Source organism: Gossypium raimondii, chromosome 4 (assembly GCF_025698545.1).
Source record: "Gossypium raimondii isolate GPD5lz chromosome 4, ASM2569854v1, whole genome shotgun sequence".
Lineage (NCBI taxonomy): Eukaryota > Viridiplantae > Streptophyta > Magnoliopsida > Malvales > Malvaceae > Gossypium > Gossypium raimondii.
This window is the reverse complement of record NC_068568.1, coordinates 41766247-41793726: the sequence shown is the minus strand read 5'-3', so window position 1 is coordinate 41793726 and position 27480 is coordinate 41766247. Positions and strand designations below refer to the sequence as shown.

The window sequence follows — 27480 nt, the reverse complement described above, 5'->3', positions numbered from 1 at the left end:
GCGGCGTTTTACGCCAAAACGCCGCTATTGCTTCCGATATCCAAAATAAAGTACTGAACAAAAAACGGTGTCGTTTTACTAAACTTTAATGCATATTTCCGGCGTTTCTAGCAAAAGCGCCAGTATAAATTCATTTCATGAAGCCAAACGGTGTCACATTGCCAAACATTAATTCACTCTTGCAGCGTTTTCTTAAAAAACGCCACTATAAGATTTCATTCGAGTAGAGAAACGGCACCGTATTGGCCAACATTAATTCACATTTGCGGCGTTTTCATACAAAACGCCACTAAAAGATTTTATTCCAGTAAAGAAACGGCGCCGCTTTGGCAAATTTTAATGAATCCTTGCGGCGTTTTTATTGAAAACGCAACAAAATATTTTAAAATTTTAATAAATCCTCACATATTTTACAATTTTTATATTCAAATTATTATATATTGCATATCAATTTTAAATTAATAATCTTTACAATTTATTATTATCTCTTTTACAATTATATAAAGAACTTATTTAATATATAAATTAAAAAGTACTAATTAATCTAAATCTTAAACCCTAACCCGACTCCAAATCCCTAACCCCTAAATTTTATTTAATATGTAAATTAACAAACACTAATTAATCTAAACCCTAAACCCTAAACCTAACCCCAAATCCCTAACCCCTAAACTTTATTTAATATATAAATTAACAAACACTAATTAATCTAAACCCTAAATCATAACCCGATCCTAAATCCCTAACCCTTAACCCTTAGCCCATATCCCCTAAACCTTATTTAATATATAATTAAAACACACTAATTAATATAAACCCTAAACTCTAACATGACATCGAATCCCTAACTCATAACATCTAACCCCTAACTTAACCCCTAACCCTGAACTCATAAACCTTAAATCACATTAACCCTTAAACCAGAATCCCTAATCCATTATCATTAATTCCATATTAATCTATAAAACTTAAAATTGTAACTCCTAAACCGGTCTTAAATCCAAAATTAATTAACCATATATATATACCTAAACCATATTTATTAAACCCTAAACTATAATGATAATTAAATTAAATATTTTAAAATTAATACTATCTTATCTCTTACAATTATATTTGAAATTATTTAGTATATAAATTAAAAATCAATCAAGAATGTACCCAAAATCGTATATTAAAATTATGGCTTAATATATATATAATAGTATTTTAATTTTTCTATTTTTAACAAATATTTTCTATGTTTTTTTTCAATTTATTTATACGTGTCATTATTTCAAATTAATCCATTTTTAACAAATATTCATTTAAAATTAAATTGAATTTTAATTAATATAAATAAACAAATTAAATAGTAACTAATTCAATATTATTTAATATATAAACCAAAAAAATCAGTAATGTATTCAAAAAACTTTAAAATTATTTTAAATAATAGTATTTTAATTTTTCCATTTTTAACAAATATTTTAAATTATTTTAAATCCCTGAGCATTAACGGCGCTTTACTAAAAACACCACTAAATCCCCAAAAAGCTAATAAAACGGCGCCGTTGGGCTTAGGTCCCTTTGCGGCACTTTTAACAAAACGCCGCTAAAGCCCTAAGCATTAGCGGCGCTTTACTAAAAACGCCACTAAATCCCCAAAAAGCTAATAAAACGGCGTCGTTGGGCTTAGGTCCCTTTGCGGTGCTTTTCCCAAAACGCCACTAAAGCCCTCATCATTAGCGGCGCTTTACCAAAAATGCCACTAAATACCTAAAGGCTAAGAAAACGGCGTCGTTGGGCTTAGGTCCGTTTGCGGCGCTTATCCCAAAACGCCGCTAAAGCCCTAAGCATTAGCGGCGCTTCACTAAAAACGCCACTAAATCCCCAAAAAGATAATAAAACGGCGTCGTCGGGCTTAGGTCCCTTTGCGGCGCTTTTCCCAAAACGCCGCTAAAGCCCTAAGCATTAGCGGCGCTTTACTAAAAACGCCACTAAAGACCCAAAGGCTAAGAAAACGGACGCCACTAAAGACACAAAGGCTAAGAAAACGGCGTCGTTGGGCTTAGGTTTTCTTTGCGGCGCTTTACTAAAAACGCCACAAAAGCCCGGAACATCAGCGGCGCTTACTTACAAACGCCGCTAAAGCCCCGAAGCTCGTTAAACGGCATCGTTGGGATTAGGTTTTTGTGGCGTTTTCGCGAAAACGCCGCTAAAGCCCTGATCATTAGAGGCGCTTTATTAAAATCGTCGCTAATGCTTATTTTCAGCGGCGTTTTCTATGTTGCGCCGCTAATTATCGATCTTTAGCGGCGTTTGTTATCCAACCGCCGCTAAAAACGCCGCTAAAAGCCTGTTTTGGTGTAGTGCCGTGTCCTGGGTTTTGAGATATTTTCCCATTTAGCCCCTTTTATTTTTCGCATGTTATATTTTAGTCCTTTGTTTACTTATTTATTTATTTACAATTTATGCTTTTAATTTCATTTTAATTCTGATTTAGTCCTTAGTTTATCTAATTTTAACTTTTTTTGAATTTATTTATTTATTATTTCTTTGACCCCTTTTAATAATTAAATTCATATCATTTATGTTTCCTTTTACGATGCATTATTATTATTATCATCATCATCATCATCATCATTATTTTATTATTCATGTTAATATTATGATAACAACTATAGTACAATGATCGCTATTATTACTATAAATTGTCTTTTTATTGCTATCGTAGTTGTGTTATTATTACCCACTTACATAGTACTTTTATTTTTATTTTTTTATACTTTTTATCCATTTATCATTTTATTGTCATCATTCCATTTTTACCTGTTATTATGTTATTTTGTTAACACCCGTGCCATGTATCGTGTTGTCCATTTTATTACTAGATCTAGATAAATAAAAAAATATCATTAAAAGGTTGCATTCGTTTTACCACATGAATAGGAAATATTTTAAAGGAAAAAAGACAATGTTCATTATTTTTGGAATTAGAATAGTCGTGGTCCTAACTCACGAAATATGGCTTCATTCTAAAGCCGAGATAGTCGAATATCAATTTTAAAAAATAAAAAGCGAGCTTTAAGTAACCATCAAATGGTGTTTATTCTTGATTTCGAGGATTTAAGGCATTGTGTCCTAAATTACGGGACATGATCCTTCCTTCTCGATTAACTTGAAATAAGTCTTTTTCATGAAAATTAATTTATTTAAGTAATGCCTTAATATAAAAACGGATCGTGTTTTAAACTCCCTTAAAATTTTTAATTCTCGTCACTAAGACATCAAGTAATCAACTAGGTACCAATTTTGGGCGTCACGAGGGTGTTAATCCTTTCTCGTGCGTAACCGACTCCCAAACCCATTTTCCTTGATTTTGTAGACCAAAAATCATTGTTTTAGTAAATCAAACCTTTTATTAAAACGATCAAATTCCGAGGTGATCCGATCACACCTCATAAAAAGGATTGGTGATAACTCTCATTTTCATTTTAAAAAAATAAAAAGTCAATTTTCAAAAGGGTTTCGACAGCTTGGCGACTCCACTGGGGATAAAATAAGAGAGTCAAGCCGAGAGTTGATTACTTTTTAGTCTTTTGGTCGAAAGTTGATAATTTGATTTAAATTAATGATCCCTTCATTGCATTTTATCCTTCATTTTTGTGGTCTTCATCATTTTGTTACATAATGATATGTTTGCTTTATTAGTTCGAGTCTCTTGGTATATTTTCGCATATTGCATTACATAATCGTTTGATTTTGCCCTTCTTAAGTGGGAGTGAGAAGCTAGTCCTTCGTGGAAATTTGCATGATTTTTATGAAATTTGCACGGTTTTTATGAAATTAAAATAAACATTTTATTTCATTTGTTTTGAATTGATAAGCCAATAGTTTTAAAATATTTTTTTAAAATATTTTTTCAAAATTCTGAAATTTTACTTTGGTCATTTTCATGGACAAATGGTTTTTAAAATGGGATTGAAAATAAAGTTCAACATTTGATTTTACTAGTTTTGAACAAACTGCACATATGGCTTAAAAAAAGTATGTTTGAAATCAACAAAGTTTTCTAGGTCATTCTAGTGGCCAATGTAGCTTTCCCAATTTGGCCATAACGACTAGACTGAGTTTGTGGTGTTACAGGCTGTGTATGGCACAAACCGTGTGACAGCTTGTGTGTGGCACACGGCTATGTGATAGACCGTGTCCCAGGCCGTGTGCACCTTAACAAGCTAACAAAACAAGATAAATTTTCATCCAAACCTTAAAAACACATTCAAACAAAGTCAAAACATACCAAATCATGTAGCTTAACCAATGCGCCCTCATTGCCACGACAATTCAATTGCCAAATCAAATTCACATTTCATACCAAACTAGTTTGCGTTCAAAGATCTCAAGTACTTATAATAACTCATGTCAAGTCCACCATTTCATTCAATCCATTCAAATCCAATATACTATATTTCAACTATTTCCATGAGACTTATACCAAATAGCCAAAAACAAGTTCACAAGAATATATTCATACCAAAGCCAAAAACACTTATACAAGCAAACTTAAACAACTTTACACCAAGATAAAATGTAACATATGAAGTAAGTATCAAAATATATACAAAAACACATATTACATGCCATATAACCCAAAAATAAACATATCAAAAACTACCTAAAGATATTCAAATATTGTGATTCTTTGAGTTAATCCGATCGCCCGATTTCACAAAACGTAACTTCACAAAACGTAATCTACAAATAAATAAAAGAAAGATACAAGTAAGATTTACTAGAGCTTTGTAAGTTCAATGGTTAAAATAATAAACTTACCGTAAAAGCATATAAATCACACAGTAGCAGTTAATAAACTATAATCCTATCAATCACAACCATTCAACAGGTGAGTCTTTATATCAATACACATAAATAAATAATCTATTCAATTATGCTAGATCATTCAATTTCAACTCATGTTAATCGATCATAAAATCATATAACCATTTATAATATTAATTACAAATAATGCAACCATTTAAAATCTGTTTGATGAACAATATAAAGGATTTGGATACAATGTTAACCATCTAGAATACACCAGAACACTCAAATGAGATTAACTAACTGAGAACACACCTAGGCACCAAGTGCCTAGCTTGAAGGCTTTACATCTACCCCCGGTAACACACCAGAATCACTGTAAATATAACATGATAGACCGCAAAAAATGTTGTACTTTGGTAGATTCAGTGAATAGTAACGAATCAATAACCACCATCTCATCACAAGTCAAACCCATATCGCACGCATTAAAAACCTATTGGCACGCCAATTGTACCCTATCCTACGTTTATCAGGCTCAATATAACATCAAATAACAGTGTCCAATTCAATTACCTTCTCGACTCACATTAATTTATTTCAATTCAATTACGTCAGAATATCCAGCAATCTCAACTCGTAGTTAACGTAACATTTAAATTTATACCAAACTAAACCGTACGAACTTACTAGGGCTAAACTGTAGTGATAGCTAAAGTTCAGGGACTATTCATCAACTTTCCTTTTTCTCGGTTATCTACTTGTTCTTGATCTATAAAATAGTTTGTTTCAATTTATTAGATTTAATTTCATATAATATTCAATTTAGTGCAAATGATTTCTTATTTACAAATTTTCACATTTGCCTCAAACTTTTACATTTAATTTAATTTAATCCCTAATATTAAAACAAACCAATTTTCCCAATTACCTCATATACCCAATTTTACTAAACAATTAACCCTATATAATCCAATTTCACATTTTATCTATTTAATCCCTAAACTTAACACTATTCAAATTTACTTCACTAAATTGTTCAAATTCATCAATTAGCTTCAAGCTCAAGTATAAACATTAAGAAAGCTTTAAAACAACAATGGTGAATTTTAAAACTTTAACAAGATTACAAACTAGTCCCTAAACTAACTAGATATCATTATAATGATCTCAAAAACATAAAATTCATGAAAAACGAGTATCAAATACACTTACATGCAAAGGAAAATAGCAAGACCGAACTTCTTTTCTCCTTAACAATGGTGTGTGACTTGAAAATGAGAGAAAGAATATGATGATACCACCTTGTTTTTGTGTTATTCCATTAACTTATGTTTAATTTATTAATAATAAAAATACAAAATTTTTACTTTAATTCATCCACTAACCGACCATAATATCTAAACATGGTCTATTTGCAACATAAAACCCCCCAAATTTAACTAAGTTATTTAGTTAAGAGAAAACAACATTACGCAACTTTATAACTATTATGATTTAGTCATTTTTAATTAATTAACTACCTAAACATTAAAATTTCTTAACCAAAATTCAATACTACACTAATAACCTCATAATTATTAAATAATAATATTTACAAACTGACACGTCGAAATTGTGGCCCCGAAACTATTATTTCCAGCATTACTAGAAAACAGGCTGTTACATATGGGATAAACTCAAAGTCATGCATGAAGGTACCAACCAAGTTAAGAAGTCTAAGGTTGGAATTCTTACCCCAAAATTATGAAACCTTCAAAATAAAGCCAGAGAAAGATATCAAGGCGATGTCCGATCAGTTTACTATCATCATCAATGGATTAAAGTCTTATGAGAAGACATCCAAATGAAGAGGTGGTAAGGAAAATGCTTCGAAGCTTGCCTAGATTATGGGAAGTCAAGGTGACTACAATTGAAGAAGAAAATAATTTAGAAACATTGACTTTGGATGAGCTCATCGGTTCTTTGCTTACACATGAGATGGGGCTCAATGAAGGGGTTAAAGAAGCCAAAATTGAGAAGAAAAAGGTTGGTGTTGCTATCAAATTCACCACTAATGAAGATAGTGAATTAAGTGAAGAGGTGGATCAAGATAAAGAAATGACAATGTTTGCTAGAAGATTCAAGAAGTTTATGAGGTCTAATAGAGGTAGAAAATTCCAAAAGAAAGGACTCAAGCTTGAATCTACCAAGGAGAAGGATCCCATAATATGCTATGGATGCAAGAAGCTGGGACATATCAAGTTCGGTTGTCCCTAATGAAAGAAAAAGGGATCAAACAAACAAAAGCTGAAGGCTCATGTTGCTACTTGGAGTGATGAGGATTCATCCGATGATAAAGATCAAGAAGTAGCCAACCTTTGCCTTATGGCCATTGATGACACTAAGGTATCTTCTAACTTGTCTAATTCAATTTCATATTCATTTGATGAGTTACAATATGACTATTATTAGTTAGGTTTGGAGTTTGAAATTATGGTTTCAAAATATAAGAAAAACATTTCAAAATTAAAAGATGAAAATAGTTCACTCTCCAAAACAATCATTAACTTGAAACTAAAATTCATGACATGCAAGCTATTCTAAATGATTTTGAGAAAAAGAACCAAAACTTTCATAATTTGCTTTCAAAAGTTCATGATGATCAATAAATTTGAGTTGCTTGAAAAAGAAAAAGCTTTATCTAACAAAGTATCTCCAAAAAGATTTAAAAAGGAAGAGAGTTCAAAATAAAACTTTGTTGGAACAAGCTTTAATTTCTATAAACATAGAGGTCCCTCAAGATTTTATAAAGGAAAAGTTGTTAAGAGTATATGGGTCCCTAAAGGACTTAGTGTTACTCAAGACAAAGAAATTCTTTCAAAATGGATTCCTAAAGGGACAAAAATTTTAGGAACAAATACTTATGGACCCAAAAGAATTTAGGTAACAAAAAAAAATTTAATTTTATGTTTATAGGGAAAGGATCATTGCTTCAAGGTGAACAACACAAGTACAAATTCATGGTATCTTGATAGTGGATGCTCAAGACATATGACCGGTGACAAGAGTCACTTTATCGAATTGAAGCCAAAAAGTGGAGGAGAAGTTATATTTGGTGACAACTCCAAAGGACAAATAGAATGAATTGGCTCTATTGGTAAAAACTCTTCAATCTTTATTGAAAAACATATATTATATTAAATTTAAATTAATGTGTTTGTAATATATAGATTTCATTTTTACCATTGACATAATAATGAAATTTAAATCTAAGCAATCCGAGCATTAGAAATTTTTGTTATTGTTTCTTAAGTTCCTACATAAATTACTTACCAACATTAATGAGTGTTGAATTTAGTATAAGGTTTTGATTATTGAATTTCCTCAAGATTGGAATGGGGACAAGAAAGAGGATATCAATTGACAAGTGTAACTTAAGACCTTGAGCCTCATAAGTGTCAAGTTCCACCTTATTTATCAACTTCCATTAGTGTAGAACTTAACTTAATACTTAGGTTTTTTTTTCTCAACTCTTATTGTTATCGAATTTAGTGTAATATTTTGACTTTTTTTCTTCTAATTTAATCTTTTTACTATTCTCTCTTACTTCTTTATTTCTTTTATTTTCTTTCTTATTATATATACATTTATAAATACATACAACACATAATTTTGATTATAACCATTTTTATCGTGTTTCTTCAATGGAAGAAACCCTTAAACCCTTAATGATCTATTTGGAAATCATGATTTCCTTTAAAAAATTAGAAAATCCAAATCCTAGATAACAAATGAAAATTTGAATTTGAATTTGAATTTGAATTTGGACAAATCCAAATTTAATTTCATAGGAGTTAAATTTTTGGATTTCAAAATTCATTTTAAAACTTTGATCTTTTAAAATCCAAAATTGATTAAAAACCAATGAGAATATTTTTCTCTCTTCTTTCACACTTCCTTCAATATCCAAAATAATAAATAAAATATTTTATTTATAATATATCATCGATAAAGCTCAAGGTTTTCATAATTGGACCGGTAGGCAAACTGATCAGACCATTGGTTCTCGGTTCAACCAGTTTGAATAATTCAATTAGTTCGATTCAATAAAGTATTAAAATTTTAAAATAATAAAAATAGATAAAATCAGTTCAATCAATTTGACCAGCAATTCGGCTGGTCCGACCGATGTAGTCGGTTCACAAATCAACCAATTTGACCCCTTATTCCAGACTGGTAACCCAAACGATTCCCAATCTAATCGATTTAACCAGCCGATCCAGTTTGGTTATGAAAACAGTGGCGAAACTTCATACATTTAATTTAGTATCATATGAATAATAAAAATTTTCATTTATACCATAATTTCCACAATTTTAATTTTAAACCCTTGACTTTTAATTTATACCTATGTAAGTCCACTTATAATCAGTGCAATGGGTCTAACAAGTTGGTCCGATCCAATTTTCAGAATCAAACTGGTGATTGAATTGTTTAGGCCATCGGCTTGTTGGTCCAACCGGTTCGATCAGTTTGACTGGTATGATCAGTTCAACTAATCTGTCCGGTTTTATTAAACAAATCATTAAAAAATTCATAAAAAATTGGTCCAATCGATTTAACCGTTCAATCAACCAGTCCGTACCGGTTCTCAGGTCATTCGATCTAATACCTTTCTCCATATTAGTACCTTGGTCGGTTCCCAATCCAATTGGATGATCTAGTCTAATTCAAACAACCATGTTCAAAATCCTCTTAAATAATTAAATTTTTAAAAAATATATTTTTAAAGTTAATTGAAATTCAAATCTAAATTTAGATTATCCAAACAATGAATTTAGATTAATTCAAAATAGTGAATTTCAAATATTGTAACTCCCGGGTCAAAACTGAAATATGACAAACAATGCATTTTAGTATTAATGAAACGGTGCGCAGTGACTTCAGTAAAAACGGGGTGTTTTGAATAAACGTTCGTACTGTTAGTTTGAACTAATTTTGGATTGTTTTGTATTGGATGGAGGGTAATGATATGAATATGTTTTATTTGCTTCTCTCTCAATTTCTGTCTTCTCCTTTATTTCTTTGATTTCTCTCCTCTCTTTCCTTTCTATTCTTCTTTTTCCCTTTTCTATTTCCTATTTTCTGTTTCTGTTCATAACAAATGTATCAGAGCTTCAACGGTTCTCTATGGTTGGGGATGGTGTCAAAAGGATGTGGGCGTTTTGCAGCAGGAGATAGTGAAGATCAAAAGAGAGTTGTCCCAACTACGGTGATTCAAAGATTTCAAGGATGAGCTCATGGGTGAGCTACGGTCCAACTTTCATTCCTTATTTGAGTGATATTTTGGGCACTCACATACTGCCATTAGCGACGCAACAGCCTCAGCTAAAAGCAATGGGATTTTGGGGGAGGTTCTCCCTGGATTCACACCTAAAGAACCTATAGAGGTTTCCACAAGAGGCCAGGTTCATGCTCAGGTTAAGTATGGAGATACTCTAAGGCATTTCATTGCTTGTATTGATGATGGTGAACGTCGTGGTCTTAATATGGCTGGCTTTAGGGCAAAAATTTTCGTGGTGATATTAAACTTAGGGTGGGTTTGGATGAGTTATTGGGTGCGTACAGTGTCTTTAGCTTACTTTTTATTTTACGTTACAGTATTATTACTGCCACTGCTATTTTTACTATAACCGTAGGTAAACGAACCGCCCATTCAAACTCACCCTTACTCTAACATTTATTAATGAAGATGGGGATATTGCTACCCTTATGGATGATAATGATCTGTATATTGTAATGAGGCAACACCTCAAAATCTTCAGGATTGATGTGCAGCTAAATACTGATAGGCTCGGTAAACCATGTGCTTTAGCAAGCCAAAGTTCTACCCCTTTGAGATTGCCATCTCTTCAGCCTCCATCGGAGGGTTTTAATGTTGCTGCTGCTGATTCAAGCAAGCAACCTGTAGCATCTTGTGGGAACCCTTCTACCACAATTGATGTTTTTGACCCAGATCCTTTAAGGGATGGTGTCTTACGAGTGGTTATTCCCGAAATCTACAGATGTTGATTCAACTTGCAAGGATAACAAGGAAGATATATACTTGCGCAATCTCTTTGACACTGGACAAACCTTAAGGGTCTTGAAATTAGAAAGGACATGATATGCCAATAGTTTGAAGGAGAGATTTCGTTCAACCCTGTTTAAAGACCCTATGGCCAAGTTGGTCACTTTGAAGCAACTAGGATCAATGGAACACTAGCATGACTTGTTTGAGACTTTTGCAGAGTACGTTGTTAGAACAACAATTGAGAGGCCTATGCAGAAAGAGTAGCATTTTGAAAGGTGGCATGGCTGGACAATGAAGAGGGAATCTTCTCCTATTCGAGATGAATATGCCTCTGTGATTTTCTCTCAAGAAACTGTTTCTTACATCGAATCACTTGATGTGATGTCAGGAAGGAGGATCGAGAAAACATATTAAGGGCTAGGGCTACTAGGAAGGTTGTCTTAACTAGCCCCTTTAGGTTACTGGGTTCTCATCATCTTGGTGTTATGCTGACATTCTCTGTTTACAAATCCAAGCTTCCACCGAGTCTGGCTGAGCAAGAGCTCATTGAAGCAACTGTTGGATACCTTGGTGGAGCAGTTGATGTGGAGTCACTTATGGAGAATTTACTTGGGAAACCTGGAGGAAATTAGGCAATTCTAATGAATGTGTACCATATTACTAACTCTTCAGATCACTTGATCATGTATGGTCACCAAATTCAAGATGATGACCTGGTTTTATTGCATAAAAGCAAGCTTGATTTTGGAGATCCATTTAGAAAGCATCGGATGATTTGTAGGTATCATAATAAGACACCCACATTATGGACTACACTAACCACGACCTTCTCATTCTTTGTGATCTGCATATTGGTTGGCTATATCTTATATGATACAACAATACACATTGTTAAAGTTGAAGATGATTTCCATGAAATGCAAGAGTTCAAGGTTCGAGCAGAAGTCGCTGATGTGGCCAAATCACAGTTTTTGGCAACTGTTTCTAATGAAATCAGGACTCCCATGAATGGCATCCTTGGGATGCTTGCCTTGTTTTTAGATACTTATTTAAGTTCAACACAAAGGGATTATGTTCAGACTGTTCAAGCTTGTGGGAAGGCACTGATAACATTAATAAATGAGGTGCTTGACTGTGCTAAAATTAAAACGAGAAAGTTGGAGCTGGAAACTGTTCCCTTTGACGTTCGGTCTATCCTAGATGATGTGCTCTCTTTATTTTTTGAGAAATCTAGAAATAAAGGTATTGAGCTGGCAGTGTTTGTTTCTGATAAAGTTCCAGAAATGGTTACAGGAGATCCAGGTAGATTTAAGCAGATAATTATGAATCTTGTTGAGAAAGGGTCATGGCTTTCTGGTGAGGATGGTGGTTTCAAATTACAAACGTTGGACAGACAGCAAAATGGACGTGTTTAAGTCACCAAAGATGATTCTTCTTGCAAAAAATATTAGTAATGATGAACTCGAGAAAACAAAAGCAGCAGGTTTTGCGGATACTATGATTATGAAACCTTTGAGGGAAAGAATGGTGGTTGCATGTCTTTAGCAAGTGCATGCTGAATGGATCGTCTGCTACTTGGGAGTCCTTAGACCAACTCAAGAGCATCCTTCCTCAAGTTGATACTTAAGACAATGATCATCTTAGGGGGAGAGTAATTGACACGGGTCAAAACTGAAATATGGCAAACGGTGCGTTTTAGTATTGATGAAATGATGCGCAGTGATTTTAGTAAAAACGGGGCGTTTGGACTGTTTTATTTCCTGGATGGAGGGTAATGAAATGGATATGTTTTGTTTGCTTCTTCTCTTCCAATTTTTGTCTTCTCCTTCATTTCTCTTCTATTTCCTATTTTCTGTTTTTATTCCTAACACTCACAAACAAAAAAATTGAAAATAATAAATACATAAATCATAAATTTCAAAGCGCTATTTAAAAATTATTGAGATTTGTGCTCTATTTATAGATGAAAGCATGAACTTATAAAAATACCCTAACATACTATGTGAAATTTCTAACTTCTCTCGTTTCTTTTAGTTGTGAAATTTGAAAATTTCCAGTAACATGTTTAAGTTTTTGGGTAAGTTATACTCCAAGTTATTAAATTATTAGTAAATTTTCATTTTAATCCTTCAACTTTAAAAATTATAAATTAATTGTTAAATAATTCAATAACCATTTATAAATTTTAAAACTAAACCATCAAAAGCATGAGGTTGATGGATGGTGAGATCCTAAATTAGTCTTTCTTTGTCCTTTTCTTCGTAAAAATTCAATAAAAACAAATTCTCAAAAGTAATTTTTAGAAATTCAAGATAAGAAATAATAATAAAATCACAATAACAAAGTAAAAAAAAAAACCTTTGCATGTGACTAAAAACATTCGCATTTATAATATAAAAAGAATTGTATGGAAAAAACATAAATAAATAAGAAAAATCCTAACATTACACGTTTATTTATTTGTAGCCTCTTAAAATCAAGCCAAGCGAGCAAGCCGAGTCTCTAAATTATCTCCGTTGGACTGTTCCGCAGCCCACCTCATTGAAATTTGTTAAATAAATAAGCTTTCAAATATGGGAGGAATGCCTTTTGCATGATTGTCTTTAGATCGTCTCTGTTTTAGGCTCCCTTTGCAGACAATTATAGCTACGAGAGTTTAAACTGACCCAGAGCTTCAAACTTAATCATGGGGATTGCAAGGGCGCAAGATGAAGAGAGTGAAAGAAGGGAGTTTGAAGACTTCAGGAAGACTTTAGTTGCTTTGGCTGCCACGGAAAGAAGCAAAGAAAATGACGACTTCAAAGGCCTAATGAGTTCCCATATCGCCGACCTTGATCTTCAACTAGACAAGCTTGTTTGTGTGACCAGTGGCGTTTCTTTCCTTGGGCTTGCCTTAGTTAATTGTCTTTTGCTCCGTGGATACTCTGTTCGAATCCTTGTGGATAACCAAGGTAACCATTCTATTGTTCAGAACAGCCTGGAATCTGACAAGGTTCGAAAACCCTTGTCTGATTTAAGGTTGTTGTCTATTTCCCGTGGACTTCTTTATTAAGTGGGTTCTTTGGGTTTGATTCAAAAAACCTGCAGAAGATGTAGAGAAGCTGAGGGAGATGCAAGTTTCAGGGGAGATGATGATGGCTTGTAGCAATAAAATATCAGTGGTAATAGCTAAGCAAACTGAAATCCAGGGGCTGATGGAGGCCTTTGATGGGTGTCGTGGAGTGTTTCACACCTCTGCTTTTGTTGATCCTTCTGGCATCTCTGGTTATTCAGTGAGTTTTCCTTCTTTTCTTTGCTATTCACACACATCAAGTGACTAATAATGCTGCAATTTGTACTATGATAGGAATGAACATTACACAAAGACTAACTTTTCTTACATTGCCAAGTTCTTACCCATTGTTTTTTTTAAGTATTCTTTGAGCATATCCGGACCTAGATACGAAGATAGTACAATTTAGAAGAAAAAATAAAGATTAGAAAAATTGAACATATTTTGGACACCTACTTGTATCCAGCACTTCCATGGTTTCACCTCAGTCCAAGTAGCTAAGGAAACACCAACATTATTTTTCGTAGGTAGATAGTTATACTTCCAGGTACGGGATACCATCAGTATATTTCGTAGGTAGATAATTCTTCTTGAGATGAAAGATAAAAGGAATGGGATGAACAAGTCAACTGAAAAGTGTTGCTTTCTAAAAATAAGCATGCCCTTGACGACTTCATTATTGGGTTGGCCTACCGGGTCCAGGGCACCACAAGTGCTGATAGTGCTATTTTGTGGTCTGAATTCTTGCGAAAATCATGAACTTCATCATTCACCTTCTTATACTTACATGTCCTTTTATGCATATATTGTTTCGACTTTTGGTATCTAATATTTATATTCAACACATATTTGGACGTAAATATTGAGTATGATTCTCTAAATATTTGGAAAATTTAAGGATACCCGTACCGAATAACATAGTTTTAGACTCTCTTTAGCACGAAGTTGAAGCTTACTTTTCACTAATAGAAAATGATGCGACCTTCTGGTGCTTTGGTTAGAAATCCATGGCTGAAATAGAAGTGAAGGCAAGTGAAAATGTGATGAAGGCATGTGCAAGAACATCTTCTGTGAGGAATTGTGTGCTCACATCTTCACTTTTGGCCTGCATATGGAGAGACAGCTCCCAACATGATCTTCCCCTTTTGGTTAATCATGATTCTTGGAGCAATGAAGCACTTTGTATGGAGAAAAAGGTATACCTAATGCAAACTAAAGTACAAATATTAATGCTTCGAGATAAATACGTGGGATGGGCGTCTGTGTTAACTTCGACTCAAAGTTCCCGTCTATCCAGACATAGATACGATTCTCTAAGGACTCATATATCTGTGTCGGAGGCTTACACTCAAATCCAACTAATATAAATTCCTTTCAAAATGTGGCAGCTCTGGTTTGCATTGGGGAAGCTGAAAGCAGAAAAAGTTGCATGGAAAATAGCTGAAGAAATGAGCTTAAAACTGACCACAATCTGTCCAGGACTCATTACAGGCCCTCAATTCTCCCATAGAAACCCCACAGCAACTATAGCTTATCTTAAAGGTATTTCTTTTTCATTTTTGACTCACTAATTTCAATTTTTATCTTGAAAAGCTAATTAGATCAGTAACTTGTGAAACTCAGGGGCTCAAGAAATGTATGCAAAGGGATTACTAGCCACTGTTGATGTAATTAGACTGGCTGAGGCTCATGTAGCTGTGTTTGAGGCAATGAACAAAACAGCATTTGGAAGGTACATTTGCTTTGATCGAATCATTGCAAGAGATGAAGAAGCTGAGAAGCTGGCAAGTGAAATAGGGATTCCTCCTAACAGGATTTGTGGGAATTCGTTGGAATTTATTCCAACTCACTTTGAATTGTCAAACAAGAAACTTAACAATCTTATGTCAAGAACAATCAGAAACTGGCATGGCCAAAGTTTACCCTAGTGAACTTTCCACTTTTGGTTGTTTTTTTTTTTAATATAATCAAGTATCCTTTATGTCCTTTTTATTGTGCATGAAGATGCTTCTCACAATAATATAATTTGAGTTTTTTTTTAAAGTGTAATGCGTTTTACTAGGATATCCAAAACTTATTAATTGAATATGTATTCTAATCAACAAAAGGAATAAAAACAAAATTTTCATTATTCATTTCTCTTATTAATAAGAGTATATTATCTTGTTGAAGTTCGGGATCAATCTAGGTGATGATTAATTTATGTTCGAATTAAAATATGTTACAAATATTTCAAGGATTATATAATAAAAGATAAAAGGTTATTTATTTTATTAATAAATGAGGTATACGTAATACCTCATTCTTGAATAAACTGTATTTTTAATTTTATTTATTTTACTATTAAAAAATCAACGTAGCTAATAAAATAACTAAACAATTACATGTGATATATTACGTATATCTCATTGTAATATATAGTGATCAATTTTTTTTTTAAAAAAACTAATTATTTTAATATACATAAGCTAATTTACAAAAAAAATCAATTAATTCAAATATCACTATAAATGCACACATAATTTACCAGAGAGAAGCTGTCCTGAAGAAATCCCTTCTGGCCCCATATTGTCCAGGAATTGTTGGCAGCAATAGACACACACACACACACACACAAAAAGCACGTATTCACCACCTTCATTAATTATGTTTAGTACGATTTAGTGTTTTTTCTTTCTCTTTTTTCTTTTTTTTTAATTTTATCTTGTCGATAAACCAACATATTGTTAAAAAAAAAAAAAGGGTCTCGGGTACAAAAGCAATAACCCAAAATAATTTCAAAATAACATAAATTAGAACAATCAAAGATTTACAACATGATAAAGCTAGAGAAGAACTGTAAAATAATTGTATAAAAATAATAACTACATTTCACATTATATGCAAACCAAGTTTATACTTTATACACATAATTATTTTGGATAAATTATATATAAGGTCATTAAATTATTTTACGTTTTTAATCATTCAATTTTAAAAGTTATAAAATAGTCATTAAACTATTTGAAAGTTTTATTTAAGTTATTAGGTGGTTAAAATCACTTTATATGACATTTTTTATTTATACTGTCTGTATCAATCAATCGAAAGCTCTATTTCCCTTCTTTTCTACAATTTAGTCTTTTTTTCATGAAACAACTTTGAAAGTCAGAAATATACAAACCAAAAATTCAAACAATTTTTTTCTACAATCTTTGACATTGATTGTCTTATCACACGAATGGTTGCTTAGAGTTTACTGGCTTGACTTTTTAAAAAAACATAGTATATTAATAAAAACTTTTGACTTAAATAAAAACTTTCAAATAGTTAAGTGCTCATTTTGTACTCTTTTAAATTTAAATAACTAAAATGTAAACTTATCAAGCTATTTTTATGGAAAAATATTCGTACACTGCCAATAAAATTTTTAAACTCTAGTTCAAAAAGTTAACAAATGTTCTATAAAATAAAAATAAATATTTTAAAAATAACACACGCAATTTTTAAAACTATTTAAGAAATAAAAATATATTATTAATTTAAACTTATTTTTATTACTTTTGATAGATGCCATGTGAAAGAAAAGTTAAATAATTGTGTAAATATTCGAAAAATTCAACGGAATTAGCTGACTGCAAGTAAATAAATGGCGTTAAATAAAACACGTGCGATAGAAGAATTCAGTCCAAGCTGCCCTACATCACGTGGTGGTGTCAGATGTGAGTGAGGTAGCTGAGGGACCTGGGCCTAGGGTTTTGTAAATGTAAATAAATATTCAAAATGTAGAAAAGAAGGTTGGCCCACAAATAACGCCGCTGGCTCCATGTTTCTAGAATTTGTCTTTCAAATCAAGGTGTGTTAGATCTGGTAATTTAACTTGAGATTAGAATTTTCATGTCAAAATTTAAGTTCAAGGATTTAAAATCATACAAATCATTTATGATTCACAACTTGAATTAAAATAAAATGATTCAAAAAAGTTTTTATTAAATTTATATCATTTGTTAAATCACTTGAATGGATGAAAAAGTTAACGTTTATTAATTTTATTGATGTGAAAATCTACGTGTATGTTGCATTAATAATTAATTAATTTTTAAATTTAAAAATATTTTTATTTTTTAAATAATTTTATAATTTTTAAAATGATTGTTGATGTCATCAATTAAATCAACAAATGTTAATTTTTCACCCATTTTAAAATAATTTAATAAATACTACAAAATGAAATTAAATGAAAAGTTAAATTGTCTTTTCTATAAAGTTGGAAGGGCGAATAAATTACTATGCTCGTAATAATTTGTATAAAATATGAGATGAAGGTAATATAAAACAATTAAAATGAAATATAATTGAAAAATAACATCAACATATATAAATAGTGAATGATACAATCCAACGTGTCAAAATAAATATAAAACATTAAGATTTTATATAAATTTATAATACTTTAGTGCATAAAAATAAAACTTTGAATCACAAAATGTATATCTTTTCTAAATTAAATCATCATAATTCAAATTATATAAAATATATACAACATCAACACAATATGAATTGTAACACTTTAAACTGAATCTAGACGTTATGGTGAATTTTGGAAGTCACATTAAAACCATTGAAAACATTTACTTGTTGAAAATAACTAGGTTTCAATTATTTTATTAAAAATCTAAATTTTAAATACCGAGTAATTTAGTATTTGAAAAGTATCATTATTATTTCAAAATATCGTCTTAAATCATAAAACTAAGAATTTGTAATATTTTAATTATTTCTTAAAAATAATTTTGTAAAAATCTTTTGCAATGGACTTTTGAACATACTTAGAGAAATCACAAAATTTGTTTAAAATCAAGTAAAAATCATAATTAATTTAAATAAACTCAATAATTCAAAATACTTCTAAATCCATCAAGCATGCATGCATGGCAATTTAGAGTTATAAAGTAAAGGAACAACCCAATAAAAAGTCCAATGTGAGTCTTATAAAGCCCAGTGTTATGAAACTAAAGGAGTGAGATTTTAAAGCTCGGTGTGAGTCTTATAACAAGTTAAATAATACTAAGCACATGCTTATCATACAATATAATCAATTTTGTGCACATGATTATGGCAGTGCAATTTTTGTAAAACAATTATGCAATTTTTCTATAAAACATCCTACCCATCACCACTACACTCCAAAAAGAGTTCCTCAAAACTCATCCATCCAATCACTCTAATATATGTGGTCGAAGCCACCAATATTTGCAGACAAGATGCCATGTAGATTGAGGATAAACCACCAAATTCACAGACAAACTGCCATGTAGATTGTGGACAAAGCCACCAATATTCGCAGACGAGCTTCAGTGTAGGTTGTGGATAAACCACAAATTTTGTAGACAAGTTGTCATATAGGTTGTCGACGAAGCCATCAATTCTTCCTCCTTTTCCACCCCATGCATGTGATATGGCCACAATGAACATATATATACATATTTTTCATTTCAAGATATCACTTGTCACATTAGACATGTCGAAGCATGCAAATAGAATTTCTCAATATATAATATCATGTAGGGCATGTTTAACATGCATTTCACGTATTGTTTCAAGATATCGAAATATCACAATTTATTTGTCATGTAAAATCAATTATGTTATAATACCACATAACATGAGAATGATAATAACATACTTTTCAAACAGTGAAAATCATAGCCACACAACATACATTTCATAAGCTAGTTGGCTTGGGTTACTTACTTGGTATAATACACATTGATGGGTTTAATCTCCCTTTTCTTTTGGAATACTTTTAGTATTCACATAAAACACAATATAAATAATAATATTTATTTAAATACTAGAATTAATGTATATCTATTTTTATTTTAGATTAGACCCAGACCCGATAATAGATCCAAAGTGAATCACCCCTCTAAAGAACGCCTACACTTGGATCTGATCGATAGGTCACCTACTTATCAACAAAGGTGATTCCTCATTAGGGGTGTTGTTTTTAACGTTTTATGGAATAAGTCAATTTTAAAAAACTCTAATAAGCACTTACTCTTATAAAAATCAATCGAAATGCAATCTTGTTTTCGATGTTAGTGACTTTCCGGGTTGGTACCGTTTGGCCCTTCAACATAAAGTCGAATACAATATGTTAATATTTGAAGGAAAAATACACTATTTTCTCTATATGCATTCAACCTAAAGGAAAAGAAGAGAAGGAGTGGTTTTTCATTCAACCACTAAATTTACTCTTTATTGGTTGAAATGAGAGGGTCAGAGAATCACCGTGATCTTGAATTGGAGAGGGATGTGAAGCTAGAAAAATGATCACTTGAAAATTGAGTCACTAAATACAACATTTAGGAATAAATTATAAACTAATTGAAATAGATTATATAGGATTTTCGGTTACTAAAGATAATGATAGAGATCAAAAAATGGTAAAGAAATAGAAAGAATCACTAAAGCTGGTGGAGGCACAGCAGCGGTCCAGTGAGAATTCGACAGATGAGGAGGAGGAAAGATAAGGGGTGCGACACTTGAGAGAATAAGGAGATTATAAAAAAATTTAAAAAAGTGAAGAGAAAAAGATTGTATTATCAATGGTGGAGCAATGTGGTAGCCACGATGATGAGTGGTGGTGCAAGGGGCGGCGTTAGAGCAAAATAAAGGAGAGAAGTGGCGGCAAAAAGGAGGTCTGGCAGTGGTTCGGTTGGCAAAGAGTGGTCCAAGAAAGGAGAAGAATTAAGGGAATAGTGGTGGAAGGTAGAGGTGTCCATGGGCCGGGCCGAGCCCGGAAAAAATTTTGGCCCGCGTCGTAGGCCCGAGCCGGGCCTGGCCCGAAATATGGGCTTGAAATTTTGTCCAGGCCCGGCCCGAGAAAATATTCCTAAGCCCGAGCCCAGCCCAGCCCGACCTATTTTTTTAATAAACACAAAAAAATTATTTTAAAAATAAAAAAGTATTTTAAAAATATTTTAAAATAAAAAATATATATTTATTATATTCGGGCTGGCCCGGCTCGTTTTCTAAACGGACCTCTTTTTTTGCCCAAACCTATATTTCAAGCCTATATTTTTACCCGAACCCTCCCATATTTCGGGCGGGCCGTCAGGCCGGGTAGGGCCACCCGGCCTATGGACACCTCTAGTGGAAGGGTGGCCAAAACAAAGAAAAAAATGAAGAGAAAGGAGGGGCAAGGGAGGAGGTGTGACAATGATAATAGGAAAAGGGAAAAGATGAAAACAAAAGGTTAATTTCACTATGTCTAGGTACATTGAACCGGCACACAAGGTAAGGGAGGAGAAAGAGGTATGTTGAGGGGACAAAGGAGTAAAAAGGGATCAAATAAGGAGTTTAAGGAAGGTTGACTTTCGAGAAAGGAAAGAAATCATCCCCATGCAAGGCAACTTAGTTGGATGGAAGGGGGGTTGACCATGCTAAAATTGGCTAAAAATAAATAAATAAAAATTTTGAAAGTGTGGAGACTAAAACCTAAAACCCTTAGGAAATCATTTAAGCTCCTACCCACTAGACCATTTAATTCTTTATTCACACTCCTACAACAATTATTTAAAAACATGATGTGACATTTACTAAGGTTTGAAGCAAATTTGCACCAAATAAAAATTAAAGAGAGGGAATGGATTCAAACTCAAATCATCAAGGACAACTCCACCACTATTCAATCACTATACTTGATACTTATCTATTGACAAATGTGCCAAGGTCATCTAAAAAAATTTCGAACGACCACTCTTGGTTCATTAACCCAATTTCTACTAATCCAGTTTTTGAAATGTGATATGAATAGAAAAGTTTTTATTTAAACCGAACCACTATAACAAACAAATGCAATACCCCATGAATTGATACATGATAGAAACACAAAATAGAAAAATAATTAAAATAAAATGTGAATTTAACATGAACTAAATGAATAAATATGTTAAATATGAATTTGTATTTAGTTAGTATTTAATTTTTTTTGGATCTTATTGGTTCTTGCATTTATATTTCGTTAACTAGGTTGGTACCTCTGCATTAACTTCTTTAGTATGTGCAAATGTGGCACTGATAGCTAATTTGGTGGTGTCATATAGCAGCCTCTTAGTATGTCACATGGCAAGCATAAATAAAAAAATAAAAAAAACTTTAAAAATATATATAAATTAATAAAACTATTTTTCACATAAAAATGAACATAGACATATTGTTGTCCAGATACACCTAAATCTGGACACTCATTTGTCTAGATTAATTCCAAATGTATTTTTAGCAAGTTTATATATTTTAGTTTTTTTAATAAAAATTTCAGGTTATTTATATTATTATTTTGAAATTAAAAAAATAAAATTTTAAGATATATAAACTAATAAATATATATTTAAAAATTACATAAAAATTAACCAAGACAGATAGTTGTTCAGGTTTCAAATGTATCTAGACAACTATTTGTTGAGATTCATTCTAAACGTGTTTTTAGTTCTTTTATTTTTTTATAAATTTTAGTTTTTTATAAATTTATATATATATTTATAATTTTTATTTATTTTGTAAATTTGTAAATTATATATTTTAGATATTTTTATTTTATAAATATATTTTTATATATTTTTAAAATATTATTAAAATAAAAATTGATATTTTATAATAAATTAAAAATATATAAAATTATTAAAGACACATTTAGAATGAACTTGAACAAATTGTTCAAGTTCATTCTTCATAATGAAAAAATTTTATGCTTTTTTTATTAAATAAATATATATATATATATATATGTTTGTCACGTGACATGTTAAGAGGTTTTCACGTGTCAATATCCGATTTACTATCAATGTCATATCAGTAAAAACTAATGGTGTTAGTGCAAAAGTATCAACCTGATTGACGAGATACAAATTTAAGTACCAATTAAGTAAAAACAAATTAGGTACCAACTAGATATAAATAAACAAGTTAAAGTGCAAAATATGTATTAACCTAAAAGCAATATAAATATCAACCTGAAACTAAAAAGTAATATGAGCATAAACATTAAACAAGGATAAAAGAAAATAAAAAAAAGAGTTTAATTAGTAATAATTTTACCTCAAATTTCATATAATTATTGTTCCACTAACCCACATAAAAAATGATATTACTTAGTTATCTTCTAAAATAAATTAAATAGTCTATATTATAGACAGTAATTTGGTCCACAGAATGAAAAATTATTTTGATAATTGGATTATTTAGTATATTTTAAGTGTGTTATATTGTCTTGTTTGTTTCATTATTGTGTAAGATTTTATTATTTGATTGATAGAATTTAAGATTATTTAAATGTATATTTTATTAAGTTATTCTTATAAAATATTATTGTATTTTTGTATTCATTACTACACCTCTATTTGGGTTTATAATATTTGATTTTACTAATAAATTAATCCATTTTATGATAAACTACTTTTATATCTCTTTTTAAGTAAATAAACTGAAATTGAGGAAGGATAATACGTAGTCAAAGCTTCATTTTCACCAAAGTGATAGGAAAAATATAGAAGAACAATGTTTTTAAAAAAAATAGATCTGCTATTGGTTATGGTTAAGTGCAAATTTGACCAAAATTATAGAAAAAAGGACTAGTAAAATTATTATAAATATTTTCTTTTCAACTAATGATACATATAGTTGAAATGTTAATTGAAATGTATATATTAGAAGAAAAAAAGGAAAATTTAATTCATTAGGTGTTATTACTATTTCATTTCCGATTAAGAAAAATGAATTAAAGTCATTAAAATTGGATAAAATCGTAAAAATCTTACATTATCATGGGAATGTAAGATTATATAAGGAAGATGTGGTATACATTGAGATTAACTCTTATATTTTAGAATCTTAGTTTTATTGGGAATGTAATATTCTTCGCTCTTGGTAAACTTTGAAATCCAGCGAGAGATGATATTCCATAATCTTACATTATCTCGGAAATATAAGATTACTTGAACCAAAAGTCCCTTACGAGTAATGTAAGATTTCGAATATCATTCTCCTATTTGAACTTCAAAGTTTATCTTGAGATAATAATTTTACATTCCCAATAATGCCAAGATTCATGAATATAAGGAGTAATTTCAATACCTCCTTTTACTTGAATAATCTTGCTACCTTAGTAATGTGACTTTGATTCATTTTCTAATGTAATCCATCATGTCATGAATCAAATGCCCTATAAGGATACAGATGAATTCTTGATTTAACGGTGAATTTTGTTTTTTATTGATAAAGAATATTGTATCAATTTTAATCTAAATTTTAAAAAAAATCCATTTAGACTTAAAATCAATTTTTAATAAATTAATTTTAAAAATTAAATTGATGGATTAGATGGATTCAAGATCCATTGATTTTATTAAAATGGAGCTAGATTTTTGCCACTTTGTTGTGGACATGTTGATCTATTTCAAGAAATATTCTTTAATAAATTTTATGAATATCAAATCACTTACCTATTCATTCAAATAAAATGCACCTACCATCTTAACTCCACTTCGAGCAACATCTGAAAGTACCAACCTTTTAAACTAAAGAAAGCTAATCAATCAAACTTAAAAAAGTTCATGCTAAAAGGAAAACAATATAAAATATGTAAAGCCAGGGCAAATTTAAAAAAAAAAAAAAAACAAAGGAGGCAAAGTTGAGGCTAATTTAGGGGAAAATGATTTTTTTTTTGAAAAATAGGTTTTTTTTAATTAGAAAAATAGGTCATTTTTAGAGAGAATGTGTGAAAACGCGTCCACATTGGTAAGAAAGTGCACTCAACTGGACATGTTTTCCTTTGAGTCGTGTTATTTCTTTCTCTCTTCTTGATCAATTTTTTTGTTTAGGATTTTTTTAGGTTTAAGGTTTTGTTAATTCTAAGGTTTAGGGTTGAGGTGTTTTAGAATTTTGGGGATTTTACTATTTTTGGTTTTTTATGATTTTTGAATTTTAGAGTTTTGAGGTTTTAATTTTTTGTAGGTTTTAAGGTTTTGTACATATTTAGGGATTTTTTTTTTGTTTAACAGGTTTTTACTGGGTTTAGGGAATTTAGGTAGACAATGTGAAGCTAAATCTGTGTCACATGTATTTTTGAGTCCGTAACAAATGTTGGATCTTGGTAATATTTGTAATTAATTTCGTACAAGCGCGCAAAAAATCCTATTGGCATGCCAATCGTATCCTAACCTTTACTAAGTTCAAACGGGCATCTATTATACATACTAACATTTCTTTACAATTTAGTCCAAATCTCACTTTTCATACCAATTTACCACCAATTAATTCACCATCAATTATATAAACACAAATAAAACACATAATTATTTAAACGCATAAATACCATATGAACTTACCTGGTCAAAACAACAAACAAGTTGTATCTTTAGGGAGTAATCGGTAATTTTGACTTTTCCCTGATTATCTCTGATTTGATCCAACTCTTGATCTAAACAATTATTTTAGACAATTCATCAATACCATAAATTTTCATATTATTCAATGAGATGTATGAACCTATACAATTTCATTTTTAGATGCCCCTAAAGTTTTACATTTTATTCAATGTAGTCCCTAAAAGCTGAAATAGACATAACTTTCAATTTTAAGTCTTGGTTTAAAACCGATCTCAATTAAATTCATTATAGACTCTCTACTATCTATTATTACCGAATTTCACATCAATTTTATATTTTATTCACTTTAGTCCTTATGAACAAAACTAACAATCAAACACTACAATTTAGTCCTTTTCATAATCTAAACTTAAAATCTATCAATTTAACACAAATTTATTCAAGAAATCAACAATGACAAATTTTAAAAACTTTAACAGTTTTACAAATTGGTATATGGGCTAGCTAAATCTAGCTCCCATGACTTCAAAAACATAAAAATTATAAGAAAATGACTTAATTATAATACCTAATTAGTGGTCGAAACTTTGAAACTTCAAAGAGGGTTTTCTCCTTACTTGAGACGGCAAGAGGAAGATGATGAAGATGGTGTTTAATTTTTCCACTAACTTTAATATATATAGTATAATTAAACTTAATTAACTTAATTAATTACTAATCTCACTTAGTGCATAAATCCATCATCTCCCACTATCACTTATTATATAATGGTTTATTTATTATTTTGGATCTTTAGTTAATTGCAATCTAAGTCCCTTAGTCTTTGATCAATTAAAAACTTATAGCGATAAAACTTTTACAATTTAGTCCTTGTAACTTAATTAAACAATTAATAGACAAAATTGAAAGACAAAACTTAAATAAAGTTTTACACCAACTCTAAAAATGGCATGGCACTTGTGATTTCAAGTTTGGAAAACAAGCTTTTCCATCCCAAAGACTGATACACTTCAAGATTATATGCATCGATCTTCGTTGATGGCGTCTTCTTTTTGCGCAACATTGATTAGATGGTGTAATAGCCTGAATTTTTAGTGGTGTCGGAATGGTGATTCGAGATCACTAAATCTGACAAACGAGTAGAAAATATTATAAATTTAGTAAGTATAAGTTAAATGTGAAGTTAGGAAAATTTTTGAAATAGTGAATAGTGTACTAGGAATAAATATTAAAATAATTAAAATAAAAAAACGAGGTATCGAGACCTCGAAGATTTTAAACCGAGCCATAAATATTTTTAGAAATATTTATAGAGTGTCATTGAGTTGGTATTAAAGTTTCGTTAGAAAATTTTAACGTTTGGATAGTTAATTAACTAAAAAGGACTAAATTGGGAATAGTGTAAAATTTGTTAAATTGTGATTAAATAGCTTAAGTGACTAAAGTGGAGGGATTTAAAAGGCTATTAGGCCCAAATTATATGGGCTGGACGGTTGGGTAAGAAAAATCAGCAGAATGTAAGGAGAAACAGGGGCAAAATTGGAAACTTAACAAATTAAACATTTAAAACAAAGACAAAAGTGAAAAATCTAGAGATCTCTTCACAATTTATCAGCAAAAACGCCATAGGAGGTCTGGAATAAGCTGGTTTTTCATATTTTTGAATCATGTAAGTTTAATTCTTGATTATTTCTTCTAATTTTTGTGATTTTGATACTTTTACAATTAGGTCCAACTAATTATTTCATTAGTTTTTGATTCCATGGCTGATTTTGAAAGTTACCATTGATTAGTGTTGGATTTTATGATGAATAAACATGAAATTGAAGCTTTAATTTTGTTATATGATGATTTTATTAAGTAATTTTGATAGAAATTGATTTTAGGGACCTAATTGTGAAAAAGTTGGGAATTAAGGTTTGGTGTTGCGGTTTTGAGTATGAAATGCTATGTAGTAGTCTAAAATAGTTGGAAAAGGTGTTAATTGAGAAAAATTAGATCAATTGAGGGGTTAATTGAGTAGGGATCAAATTGTAAAAACTGTAAAGTTTGGGGTAAAAGTGTAACTTCGAAAATTAAAGGGCATAAATTGTGAAATGAATTAGAATTGAATTAAATGCTGATGAATGAATAAATTTGCATTTTAGATCGAGAATCTGAAACAAGTCGAGGAAAAGAAAAAGTAGCCGATTAGTCCTTGA

At 30.8% G+C, this 27480-nt stretch overlaps 1 protein-coding gene, 1 long non-coding RNA gene and 1 pseudogene across 3 annotated transcripts; 2 read left to right on the top strand and 1 right to left on the bottom strand.

Moving 5' to 3' along the window:
- Positions 1-9776: 9776 nt before the first annotated feature.
- Positions 9777-12637, top strand: LOC105778824 (histidine kinase 4-like; annotated as a pseudogene).
- A 588-nt stretch (positions 12638-13225) lies between these two features.
- Positions 13226-14517, bottom strand: LOC128040580 (uncharacterized). The gene is made up of 2 exons (XR_008195321.1): positions 14367-14517; positions 13226-14293 (listed from the first exon to the last, which is right to left on the bottom strand). It is a non-coding gene; the product is annotated as an uncharacterized LOC128040580 (long non-coding RNA).
- On the top strand, positions 13328-15896 carry LOC105780642 (cinnamoyl-CoA reductase-like SNL6). 2 transcript variants are annotated; one of them, XM_012605080.2, is made up of 5 exons: positions 13334-13809; positions 13946-14130; positions 14912-15106; positions 15299-15452; positions 15534-15896. In XM_012605080.2, exons 1-5 carry the CDS (start codon positions 13545-13547, stop codon positions 15836-15838), a joined length of 1104 nt encoding a protein of 367 aa, XP_012460534.1. In that variant the 5' UTR covers positions 13334-13544; the 3' UTR covers positions 15839-15896. The 2 variants fall into 2 exon arrangements, with proteins under 2 accessions (XP_052485597.1, XP_012460534.1); XM_052629637.1 differs by lacking the exon at positions 14912-15106 and having other exon boundaries at positions 13328-13809.
- The last annotated feature ends 11584 nt before the right edge of the window (positions 15897-27480 follow it).

Coding starts and splice junctions, on each gene's coding strand:
- LOC105780642 (XM_012605080.2), top strand. CDS start 13,545: ATGGGGATTGCAAGGGCGCAAGATGAAGAGAGTGAAAGAAGGGAGTTT. Junction 13,810..13,945: donor AATCCTTGTGGATAACCAAG/GTAACCATTCTA, acceptor AAAAACCTGCAG/AAGATGTAGAGAAGCTGAGG. Junction 15,453..15,533: donor AACTATAGCTTATCTTAAAG/GTATTTCTTTTT, acceptor TGTGAAACTCAG/GGGCTCAAGAAATGTATGCA.